Source organism: Crocodylus siamensis, chromosome 6 (genome assembly GCF_052110815.1).
Source record: "Crocodylus siamensis isolate JL-2025a chromosome 6, ASM5211081v1, whole genome shotgun sequence".
NCBI lineage: Eukaryota > Metazoa > Chordata > Crocodylia > Crocodylidae > Crocodylus > Crocodylus siamensis.
The window spans coordinates 49549034-49561792 of NC_143400.1; the positions used below are offsets into that span (position 1 = coordinate 49549034).

Genomic DNA, 12759 nt, shown 5'->3' on the forward strand with positions numbered 1-12759 from the left:
CATACAGGGACGAGGGGCATTTCCTCCCCTGGCACAGTGACACTCTTTCCTTTATGACTTGGGCTAGCCCCACCCCTGGGCTCTGTGCAAAGGTCCTGGGCTTTCCCCAGGCCTCTCCCACATTTCCTCCTTCCATAAACGGAGTGAGTGATTGCTCAAGGGTTAATCTACAGGTAGCTGCATTTTCACAGCTCCTGTGTGAGGGCGCTTGTTCAGGAGCATTAAGGACACAAGCCTTGGGTTCCAGTCCAGAACAGGCTTTTGTTTGACTCTGTGATTCCGGGCAGGTCGCTGTGGCTCAGACTCTCCCTCTGAGCAGAACAGCCCTTGGATACCTCCCTGGAGGGCTGAGAGAATTCATGAACAGCTTTGTGACTGTCCAAAGCAAATTGCTCTACAAACTCTGGGCGTTGATATCATGCAATCACAGCACTCCCTAATGATGGGTTTTACTCCACAGGCTAGTTCAGGAACTCTGGAAAGATCCTGTGCTTAGGATAACGGCCCCTGGCTCCTGCCCATGCCAGGACTTGATGCTGTGGCTAGGAGGAAGAGTCCCTTCTGGGGAGGGAGAGCTGGTAGCTGGGCTGGCAGGTCCTCTCCTTAAAGACTGGGTTTATATGTGCAGGCTGAGATTTGCAAACCTGCCTGATTACACACGGTAGGTGTGAAACTCTGAGCCAGAGTGCCCAGATCTGAAGTCCTCACTCAGTTAAACATCCCACTGGGAGTTCTGATTGGGGAGAGCTGGGCCCACAGACCAGTAGGCTCCAGTTTGGCTTCTCTGAGGCTGCAAGCTACTTCTTGGGGTGTTTGAGCCTGCAGCACATGTCAAGATCCATTCGAAGCTCACATCTCCAAGGTTAGACTCCCTCTGCACTGATTTCTCAATCACTGCCTGAAAATGGCCTCCTGCTTTTATTCATGTCCTGTAGGGGTGACCCCCGAGTCCTGTAGGGCTGCATCAGATACAATTTTTTACAGTCCAAAGCAGGAAAAAAAAATCTCGTGACAAGCACATGACAAAACCACTACTCCTGCCTGCCAGGTGGAACTGCTTCAAAAAAGGTCCAGCAGAAGATATAGCCTGTCACACATGAAAGCTAAGCTTTTAGGTTATGATCTTGGTTAGCTACAAGGCCTTGGATCCCTGTGTGTACATATGTATGCATGTGTGGGGAGAGGGGGATGAAAGAGAGAACTTTCCTTGTCTTGTCTGTGTGTAATACCAGGCTTGCCACTCTTGGCTGTTGCCCAATTCAGCTATCACAATTGCACAAGAAAGCCTAAGCCCTGCCAGGCTCTCTGAAGGTGTTTGCAACTGGCCAACAGGTATGGGGCTGCTGGAGAAATTCAGCACTGCTGCTCAACAGGACTCAGCTCTGAGGGCAGGCAAGTGCCCTAACTGAATAGTGCAAGCTGCTTTAGTCTAAGGGTGCTAACACAAAGGGCTGCCAGCAAAAACCAACCCAGCGCCTGGCCTGGAGCTGGTCTGGTGCCTGTGCAGTATGGGCAACCACACACCTAGGAGCTAGGGAATGTGGAAGAGACCTTTGTAGGGGTTGGTTCTGTGCATCTCCTGGCATCCCACTGGGCATCTCATCGGCTTCTGGATTCCAAGACCGTATGCCATGCACAGCCTTCCTACCCTGGGGTCAAACAGCTGCTAGCCAGTTTGCTCTGTGCTCCATGAAAGCCGTTTACAACCCAGGTAATGGGGCTTGTGGCCAAGGAAAAGCATTTTTACCTAGCCCAAAGTTACCAGGGAACAGATTTAACTCTTAAGATTTAACTCTTAAGATTGTCTATCTGAAAAGATGGATGGAGCTACTGGGAGAACTGAACTCTCAGAGGCAAGGGGCAGGGTCTTGTACCGGGAGAAGGGGAGTCCGCATTCCGCTTTCTTACCTTGTTCCACATTCTCTACAGTCCCATACTGAGCTAAAAGGCCATCCAGCACCTGAAAGAGAAAGAAGCAAGCAACGCAAGTGAATCCAGCTCTGAGGGAAGTCTAGAGCTAAGGATGCAGCAATATAGATGCGTCTGCCTGGCCAGGAGGGAATGCAGAGCAGAATCAGGCCCACTCCACCCTGCCTCCTGACAACTTCAGTGCCCACATTGCCCCTGCTTTTATTTAAGGCACATTGTCAGGGGTTCTGGATGCTTCTGGGCTTGTACCCTGTAGTCGCGTGTGGAGTTTTGTGGCAGTGATTTGGGGGACTCCTCGGATAAACGACTGCCTGTGAACAGAGAGGGCTGGATCCCTGGCTCGGGAGGCCCATTCCTGTTCTACACTCCTACACAGAAGAATGGCCCATTGCGGACCTTGTCTTTCTCTTGCCCAAATAACTGTGCTAATGGATCCTGGCTGCTACTCTCCCTGCTTAGCTGCATGCTTGCAAAGTTCGTGATCAAGTAGAAGAACAACAAGTACTGACCACCTTCCCAAGGACTCTCCACATGAGAAGACATGCAGATGTGAGACTAGCAGAGGTAGCATCACTGTTTGTTTTAGTCAAAGCCACCTTCTGGAGATGGGGCACCTCAAGCTATATCCTCCCTCACCCACACTGTAAGATTCAGGATAGGAAGTACAGAATCTCAAGCCCCAGCACCCTCAACCACTGAAAAGCTGCCTAAGAGCAAGATGCCATAAGGGACATTCTGCCGTTGCCCTAGAGCCTCAATCTGTTCTTCTCTTCAGATCGTTGGGGAGGTGAAAAACAGGACAAAACTCAGCTCCCTCTTAGAGCTGTTGCCAGAGCCCTGTACCTCCTATCCCAAGACCAAGCCCCAACTCATTATATCCAGGGCAAACATGATGCCTCACTACATGGACCTTTCAATGCTCACAAGAGCCCACTTCAAGACTTTGGCAAGAAAGACATAGGCTTTAAAATGGTCTACAGGGTGGACAGCCAGTAGCACCTCAGCTCCCAACATCTGGGACAGATCCTCCCCCTAGGAAAGAAGGAAAGGAAGGAGATAAACTAGGAGAATGTTCTTCAAAATGCAAGCATCTTGGAGAGGAGGAACCAGCACTGGAGAGCTACTTACCTCCCACTGTAAGTGAGGGGGGATGTTCCGGATCTGAATTTTCCTGCTCCTGTAAGGAAAAACACCTGGATTACCACTCACAGGGGGAGCTAACCCTACATCATAGATTCATAGATGCTAGGGTCGGAAGGGACCTCAATAGATCATCGAGTCCGACCCCCTGCATAAGCAGGAAAGAGTACTGGGCCTACATTACCCCAGCTAGATACACATCTAGCCTTCGCTTGAAGACCCCCAGGGTAGGGGAGAGCACCACCTCCCTTGGGAGCCCGTTCCAGACCTTGGCCACTCGAACTGTGAAGAAGTTCCTCCTAATATCCAATCTAAATCTGCTCTCTTCTAGCTTGTGGCCATTATTTCTTGTAACCCCCGGGGGGGCCTTGGTGAATAAATCTTGGGGGCGTTTGTTCACTGGTGCAATCATCTCGTGTTTCTGAGGAACCTCTCAACCTTAAACCCCCTGTACCTTGCTAATGAGCTGCCGTGTGGGGGTGAGCTGCCAGCAGCTGGTGAATTCCAGTTAGCTGGTGCTCTCCCTTGGTGCGAGCCCCCAAAGGGCCTGGGCACAGCAGCACTGTGTCTCTTCACGGACTGACACAGTGCCACACCTCCCACCCCACCTGTGCATGGAGCCATTCAGGGTAAGCCAAGTTATCTCTAGAACAGCCTCCCTGCCTCCATTCCCATGAAGAAAGCACAGCTCCTGCTTGGTCTGGCTTCCCCTAAACACCTCCCCAGTCACCTGTTGCACACCTGCCCTGCAGAGTCTCTGGGAGCGCATACAGAAGCAGCCCCTATCCCAATCTGGTCTGCCCACACACACGTTACAGAGCTGAAACACCCAAGTGCCCACCCTTGCAGCCCCTCCTAAGCCCCCAGAAGCACTCTTACACACCTGAAGGTTAACAAATTTGGGCTCTCAGGAACCAATGCATAAAACAGGCTTTATAGTCAGAGTTGAGCCTACACAAGCAACCCATGTCTGTTCCTCCAGATCCTTGCCCCAGACTACACACCACTCATTTCAGCCTTGTGCAGATGCAGCTTCAGCTAGCTTATTGCCACCCATTGCCCCAAGCTGCCAAGGCCCTGGGAATACTGGCACTCCACCATCTCACTCCCATGAGAGAAAGAAGCAGAGCAGAGCATCACAAAAGCAAGGACCCCTCTGCTAACCCAGACACCTCACACAGAGCCGAGGCTGAGGAGAGACCCTAAGGGCTGGAGAAGCAACCACCCCAAACACCCATTGGGGACTCTCAGAAAGGAAGGCACAGCCACCAAACCCAGCAGCCCTGCCAGCCTGTGCTGGTACCCAGTGGCTGGTGCTGTCACAGGCAGCTGGGAGACTGGAGAACAGGGACTCCTGGCCAGTTCTTGCTGGGAGGTGGAAATCGCGGACAGCATTTGTGTCACCCCCAGACTGATGGGAGCCCACGTGGTGACCCCTGGGCCTTGTACCACCTTTCTAAGTCTCTCCCTTCACCACCAGTGAGGGCTCAGGGCTGAGCAATCCGATTTCCATCCATTCCAGGCACACCTCCTCCAGGGCTCCTGACTGCAGTCTCCTGGAAGGCTTGCGGGGATTTAGTGTTTCTATGTTCTACAAGCTAAAACCACAGCCTGGCCCCTCCTCTCTCCCTGCGTGGGCGGCGTGGCCAGGGGGTTGTGGGTCCAGAGCCTCGACTTGCATTTACAGCCAGGCTGATGATAAATTAACTTGGGTTAGAGACACAGGCACTAATCCAGACTCGCCCTACCTACCTCTCTGCTGTGTGCAGCCCCCCAGCAAAGGAGCACGTAAACTCTCTGCCTTGGCAAGACAGATGGAGCAGACTGCTAGGCCTCAGACCGCCAGGAAGTCTCTCTCCCTCCAGCCACTGTTAATTCTCCCTGATGAGTGGCAATGACTCACCCCCTGATGGATGAGTGTATATCTTCACTGCTGAGTTAACCCAGGTTCTCACTGCAGTGTTGCCCCTCCCCAGCCCTTTGTAAACATACCCACATGCAAACATGACCTGCAGTGTTTTCAGATCAGGCTAGCTGCCTCTCTGAGGGGTAGCCTAGAGCACTGCTGCTGCATTCACCTAGGCTATCAGCCTTTGCAGTGAAGACTCGCTGCTGACAGTCCTCCAGTGCTTTCCCACAGTTCTCCTCATGTGCCAGGAAGGACAGACAAGTTCTCTCATTGGGCTCGAAAAGAATCCTAGAGTGGCTCAGAAGACTGCGGCACAAAGAACCATGGGATGTCCCCCCTCCCCATCTTAGGGACACACTGGCAGCAACAGGAACTCAAGCATGGCTTTGGGCTGCTCCCACCTGGACTAGACAGGCCTGAGGTGCCAACCAGGAGAGTCAACTCTTCAGTGAGCAAGGACCCTGAGAGACGGGACAGCCCCACCACTGTCCAACAGGAGGGTAAAATCTCAAGCCCACCCTCTCCCTGGATGCAAGTCAATAGTTTAAACCATGTATTGTATAGCAAAGCCGGAAGCAAGGTAAAATACTGCATGGATTCTGTGGTCTAAATCAGAGAGCAGGATGCTTGTGACTTCACTCTTCTGTGTCCTCTGAGGAAGACAGAAGGAAAGATGTCAAAGAAATCTTTGCCTAGGGCAGGCACATACATGCACACAGCACCACAGGTACATTTGTTGGCAACCATCTGTCCTTCCCATTGGAGCCATGAGAAAGTCACCTGCCTCAAAATCCCCAATGATGGGTGCAGCAAGGAAGACAAGACCAGGGAGGAATTAAGATGAGTGTCAAGTAGGTGATTAGTGAGAACAAATCCTTTCAAGACAAAGCTGATTCCATGGCTGCTGCTCGAAATGCTGGAAGGGAACAAACAGGCTGTTAAATGAAATGCCAACTTATGCTGGGCAGTCAGCAGGCTTTGGTAGAGAAGGACAGTGATGGGAGCAAAAACAAAGTTTGGTTGGACTCAGAACTTTGGATGGACTTCGAGTGTGGGAAACTTAAAGCCTGGGTGAAATGTCTATGGGAAAATTCAAGCAGCCTGCTAGGAAAGGACAGGAGACTCAGTGTGATTCAATGGACACTGTCTTTATATTTAAGCTCCATCTGGTGAAATCCTGGCTCCAGTTGGTCAACGGGAGGTTTGGCACTGATCTCTGCAGGCTGGAGATTCACCTTTCTGCAAAAACTTTTGTGTCTGAGCCAAAGATGGGAAATGAGAACATGCAGCACTGGGACATACAGTCAGAGCTGCTGAGAGATGTGGAGCTGAGCTGTTAGAGCAAGCCCCCCGCCGAGAACTTGTGCAAGTCTGACTTCCTAGACATATCACTCATCTGCTTGGGTGGTGGCAGAGTACTAGTGGGTGGAGGATGGCGATGAGACACCAAAATGTCATGGCTAGCAGTCACACAACTGACCGCACATTTCCTGAAGCCTGGGTATCTCCTAGAGCACATTCCTCTTGGCTTTCAGTCTTGGGACAGAGCCCAGGGTTTTTCAGACTTCCCATTTAAACAATTGAGGAGCAAGAGCTGATGACAGACATCTAGTGACACTGCATTTACTAATCAGCCCTCTGGGACAGACTGGTTGGACTCATCCCTGATGTTAGGACAACGCGCTCTTTTGAAATGTCACTATGATAAGAGCTGCAATGACACAGGTGGCTGAGTTCACTCAGAAGGGTGTCCACCTCTGCCAGCTGCTTGTACAGCAAGCAGGACATATGAGTGGGATGTGGAAGAAGGCTAGGCTGCACCCCTACAGAGAAAGACCTAGGGTTACAGTGAACTATAAGATGAATACAAGTCAACAGTGTGCTCTTGTTGCAAAGAACCAACAGCATCCTGGGATGCCTTAACAGGAGTGTCACCTGCTAGCTCAAGGGAAGTGATTCTTCCACTCTTTTCAGCACTGGTGAGGCCTCATGTGGAGTACTGGGTTTGGGCCCCACACTTCAAGAAGGATGTGGATAGACTGGAAAGAGTCCAATGCAAAGCAACAAAAGCGATTAGGGGCCTGGGAGACCAGACTTGTGAAGAAAGGCTGAAAGAACTAGGGTTATTCAACCTGGAGAAGAGAAGACTGAGGAAGGGATTTGATAACAGTCTCCAAATAGCTGAAGGGTGATTATAGAGAGGTTGGAGATGGGCTTTTCTCTGCAGCTGTAGGGGACAGGGCTAATCTCAAGATGCAGCAGGGGAACTTTAGACTGGAGATTAGGAAGAGCTTTCTGACTATGAGGGTGGTAAGGCATTGGAACAGGCTACCTAGAGAAGCTGTGGACTCTCCACTCTTGAAATCTTTCAGAAGCCAGGTGGACAAACACCTGGCTGGGATGACTTGGTCAGGGATGATCCTGCCTTGAGCAGGGGGCTGGACTAAATGACCTTGTGGGGTCCCTTACAACCCTACTTTCCTATGATCATAACAGTCACTGTTAATAGAGGCAGGAGACCCAGTGACAGAGTAGCCAAAACTGCCACGCTGGGCATTTGAATGTTATAGAGAGTCAGTGAAATGGGTTCCTTCATGCAGACCTGATGGGGCGGGCGGAAAGCAGCACAGTGGTAGAGGGGTTAAGGTGTCTCACCAGAGGTGCACGTTCGAGTCCTACTCTGGACTTGTGCTGGTCACCTGGGTTGGGGAGTAAAAGGCAGTGACCATGACACTTGTCACAATGCTCCTTTGTCTGCTGATGGCTACAGAAAATGGCGTGCCACATCAACAGCAGTCCAATGAGCCCCGATTTCATTTCAACTGTGCCACCATGCATGGGTGGAAGGAGAGGAAGAAGAGGGCCACCTGGGTGGAACGGCAGAGCTCCCAACTGGTGCCTATAGCAATGCCATCCCCTTCTGCCCTCCCCCAGATGGTACAAAAACAAAGTTGCACCCCAACATCCCACTGACCAGCAGGGATGGAGATGGGAAGGCAACCAAAAGCAGTGCATTTCGGCAACCCCTTAGAGTTCTTGGGGGCTGAAACACCTTTGAAAATCCTGTCAAGTCCCCGGGGAGGGGAGCTCCTGCTTCTGGCATAGTGCTTCCATGGGCAGTAAAACTCCATCCCCCACAAGTCACCATTGTCTCACTAGCTCCAAGAGGGGATTGAGTGGTGCCGCAGCCCCTGCAAGTGCCGCTGATCTCTGCTGAGATGGTGTTTGTCATATCTGAGGGCTCTTGTCTTTAGGGAACCAAAACCATCAGGTCCTACATCTCCTCCTGCCACAGGACGCTTCAGGAAACTCTACTTCCTTTCCCCAGAAGCAAGACAAAACAACAGTTAAATCAGAACATTGAAAGTTCAAAGCTCAAAGGAAACTTTTTTGTTTTAATTTCTCCACAAAAACTAGATTTGCAAGCTGACAAAGCGCACAGCACTTGGTTCAACGCCTCCCCTTTTGAGTGGTGTTGAAACAACCATGTCAACTGAGCCAACGGGAACTCACCTCTTCCACAGGTGAGAAGAAAAACAAGAAACTCCTTTTTCCTCTGTTCTCACCTCAAATATTTCACCTGTCCCTGATCTCAGAGGTGGGAAACAAATTCTGCCTGGAGCTACCCAAGTAATGGAAAGGGCTATTATGTACAACTCCTCTTGTTATCTGAGGCCAAGTGAACAAATAGACTTGCATGCTAAATCTGGACAAAAGGGAATTTAGGTGTCCTAGACAGAGGTACAAGAATGACTAAGAGCTGTGCAGCTATGCAGATGTGCAACCTGGGCCCAGACAGGGTTAAAACAGTGCCAGAATGAACATGCCAGGTAACGCACAGTAGCGAAATGTTTTTACTAGCAAAGGTTATAGGAACCACATGACTTAAGAAAAGCAACCCCTCTCTGCCACAGCTTCTGTACCTGACACGGAGTTTACAGATCATTCTATAACCTGGGGAGATGGCTTTCAAGGAGGTGGACACTGATTTTTCCAAATCTATGTGCTGTGGGATTCTAACACTTTCCTCTGAAGCTGATACTGCTGTATGCAGGAAAGCAGAGGCCAAGTCAGATGCAGTTTCATTCACATCCTCTGCCTAGGAAAGCAGGCACCCAGATTCTTCCAGAGCTGTTACACATGGGCTTTCAAGAAGGTCTCCTTCCCTTGGGAACCGGTGGACAGCTCCAGTCACTCCTGCAGACAGGAGCAGCTGCCTTCCCAGACGGTCAGAAAACCACATGGCCCCACTCTGCTTCTGACAAATCTGTTTCCCAAGGCTGTTTTGGCTGTGTGTTGAGGATGGACACAGGGGACCTTCTGTCTGTGGGTGCCTAGAGGACACTCAGGATGCAAAGAACAGGCCGGATCTGGCAGACAATAGACCACAAATCAAAGTGCTGCTTTGACTCCAACAAGGGGTACCAAGGGGAGGTGCCAATGGGTGGAGTCAGAGAGGGTGCAGTAGCATAGCTGCATCCCACATTTAAATTGCACCACACCCCAGAAGCCCCTACTTTAACAAGTCCCTAAAACAAGTGAAAATCCTCTCACCCTTCCTGCTCAAAGACACACTACCTCCACACCCCTTTCCCCTTACCTTTCCCCACTCTCCCAGGGTGGGGAAGCACCAGAGCCCTTCCTGCCCTCACAGGTGGCAGGGAGGAGGCTGGGAGCAGGGGGTGCAGCCACCGTTCCAGAGTGGTTTGCTGCTCCTGCACACACCCCTTTGGGAAATCCTGGATCTGCCCCTGCTAGTGCTTGCAGCTGCTGTGGCCTGGAAGTCAGGGGGTGCTCTGCATCTCTGAGCATCAGGTGCTTAAATAGGAGTGTGGGCCCTGCTCAGAACTGACAAGGCTCTAAGGGAGGCAGCAGAGCAGAGGCACAGACCTGAATGGAAAGGCTGGCTCAGCCAGCTGAGCTGTCTATTGAAGGCTCAGCTGCAGTAGAGAGTTTTACCCTCGATATCCACAGGGCCAGGGGTTCGCTTCCTGGTGGTAGGGTACAGGTACATTCAACAGGTATGTTGGGATTTCCAAAGGATCCTAAGTCCTTTAAGCAACCCAATTTACAAGACAACCCAACTTCCCCTGACTAGTGTGAGCCTTAGTGAGAGTGTCTGCACTGCTTTTGATTTACACTGGCTCTCTCTCTACGCTCTAATTAGGAATCCTTTGTTCATTTAGCCTGAAGCTGGGCAGGACAAGCCTGCTGAAGACCTCTGTTAAAGACAAGGAATGTGAGCTGCTTACCCCTGAAGAGAGGCTGATGGGCCTGCCGACAGCTCGCCACTAAGACAGCCATCACAGAAGACGTTCCCATTTTCTGCTACTCTGTCCTCTATTGATACGAAACCTAACGCCTTTATGTCCTCTATTTTTCTCTTGAAGAGGAAAATAGAGGACATAAGGGCATTCAGTTTCATATAAATGGTGGCCACCCTACTCGCCACTCAAAGCAAAGGGGCATGGAGCAAGGAGTGAAGGCAGTAAAGGAGTGAAGGCAACAGGGTAACAACTTCTAGTATAAAAAAAAAAGGGAGAGGGAGAAGGTGTTTCAAAAACACAAGCCTGAGGCTACAAGATGAAAACCCGCCTGCAAAGCAATTAGTCATAATCGCCAAAATATCCTGCCTGGTTTGTTTAAACCAAACCCTAATTTCATGTTTCCAGGCAAGGCACTGCCTTCGAAGATGAGCTTCTTCTAATCAAACCCTCCATGGGGAGCGCAGCAGGCTCTCACCTGCTGGGTCCAACAGGAGTTGCTCCCTTTCGGGCTGTTTGTAATTTATGACCACTGACCATTCCTTCATCTGTGGGCTGCACTAAGAGGCAAACGAAGGACTTACTAAGCCTGAAAGAAATCCATGCCAAGTCAGCCGAAACACCACCGTGCAGCTCTTGATGTCTGCACCTCATACCCTACAGACATCGGCTAGCGCCCCTCGGCCCAATCCAAGCACCATTTAAGAAAGCTTAGGAACAACAGGCACATGTGTCCCACGTCCAGCCTGGTGCCACCAGGATGGAAAAACTGCTTGGTAAGATGGGCCAGATCCTGACAACCTCACTCCAGGAAAGCGTGCTCTTTGCTCTGGACTCCCAGCTAGAGGGTGTCGGTGGGGTAGCAGCTCTGGCCCATCATGTCTCCTGCCTTTTGGAGGTGAAGGCATTGTGCAGGTCATTTTCCCAGAAAACCAACCAGGAGTTGCTTTTAAAATTACTATTTGGCATTGTGGTACTGTTCTGGTGACAGAGGTCAATGCGTCTCAGGATGAGGGAGACCCTCCCCCTTCAGTGCTGGTAGGAATAGAAGCAGAAAGGGCCTCGGTTCACTAGATCTATTGGCTTCCTTCTCCTTCCCAGCAGCTGGCAATATGTGACTGAGCCTCATATCAGGCATCTCTGGCTAGTTGGGCTGGGACACATACTGGATTGTTCTGATTATAAATTGCCCCTGCAGTCAACCTCACATTTTCAGGTTTAATTCTTGGAAAAAACAGCCGTTTCGCTGAATAAGAACTTGAAGAACCACAAAGAAAAACATTGAGTGGCCACTGCCCTTATAAAATCCCACAACAGAATTAAGTAACGAATGAAAGCGTTAGAAAGCACTAAAAATGCTGAATTAAAAGCTGCCCTGAAAAAACGTCCGATGCAATACTGCATGCAATTGCATGCATAGAAATACTCCCAGTAACACAGCCCAGGCTGTAGAGGGCGCAGTTATAGGTTGACCCAACGTGTAAACTGAGTGCAAGTTCTTTCACAAGAAAATAAAGGTAGACTTATGATCAGAACAGTACAGTAATCTCAAACTGTGACCAGCTTAGCTGTGGGCTCCGGTTCAGGTTCAGGTTGCTGTTCTAGACTGACGTGCTTCCCCCGCAGAGTCCGGTTGTCCATTGTTACTTCCATGACACCTGCTGGATTTTCAGGTTCTTCCCTAATCTGCCCTGCCAGCGGCCTTCCTCTGAGTCACTGCGTTTTACAGTAGCATTTACTGAACAGGTCATTCAGCCCTACAAAAAGGAGCTGAAAGAATCCTTCAAAGAAAGTAGAGCACCAAGAACTGTGAGTTGAGAGAAGTGAGCACGTTCCCGAGCACGCCAGAGACTCTTGAATCAAGTTGCCAAGGTGATGTTGCTACCTAACTTTGAATAAGAAAATACAGGCAGTGCTGCAGGGTGAGCTGCAGGTGTCTTCCCTGCTTTTTTCCCCCCCTTATTCTCTTCCACTGCCTGAGCCTTATGCTGGTTTCATACCTGGTGTTGTATTCCAACATTCATCGTCCCAGTCTGGCTAAGTCCCTTCCTTATGACAGCAACAGCCAAGCATAGGAGCTGCTATCACTTACGACCCACAGCTCTAGCTACAGTTTAGGCCTCCAAATAGGAGCAATGATAGCTGGCCACCCGCAGAGCAAGCCAGCTCCACTGTCTCCTCCTTCCCAATGAAGGCACTGCCTATGGCAGTTTAAATCCCTATCAAGACACTGCCCAAGGGGTGGGGATGCAGTCAAGTGGCTGGGGGCATTAGGTCGCCACTGATCTGCTGACAGCCTCAGGCACAGGCCTGAAGAAAGCCTGGCAAGCTGGCAGAAACAGCTCATCCCAAACGGACGAAGGGAGCCTGTGGCCTCAATCCACTAAAATCCATCAAAGCAACCAGCCCTTGTGTCCCTGACATGGGGCACTGCTCTGAGGAAAAACAAAACCAGACCACATAAGGCCTGGATCAGGGAGGCAGGAAGAGACCGTAGGATAGTTTGGGAATGGCTAA

General features: G+C 50.6%; 1 protein-coding gene across 4 annotated transcripts in view; it reads right to left on the reverse strand.

Moving 5' to 3' along the window:
* IGF2BP2 (insulin like growth factor 2 mRNA binding protein 2) overlaps positions 1-12759 on the reverse strand; it is a 117080-nt gene that overhangs the window by 46502 nt on the left and 57819 nt on the right. For all 4 annotated transcript variants that reach the window (XM_090055893.1, XM_090055891.1, XM_090055892.1 and 1 more), the window contains exons 3-4: positions 3058-3106; positions 1909-1960 (exon numbers count right to left, since the gene is read on the reverse strand). In XM_090055893.1, the coding sequence (XP_089912019.1) occupies positions 1909-1960; positions 3058-3106 (101 nt within the window). The remainder of the gene's footprint in view (positions 1-1908; positions 1961-3057; positions 3107-12759) is intronic.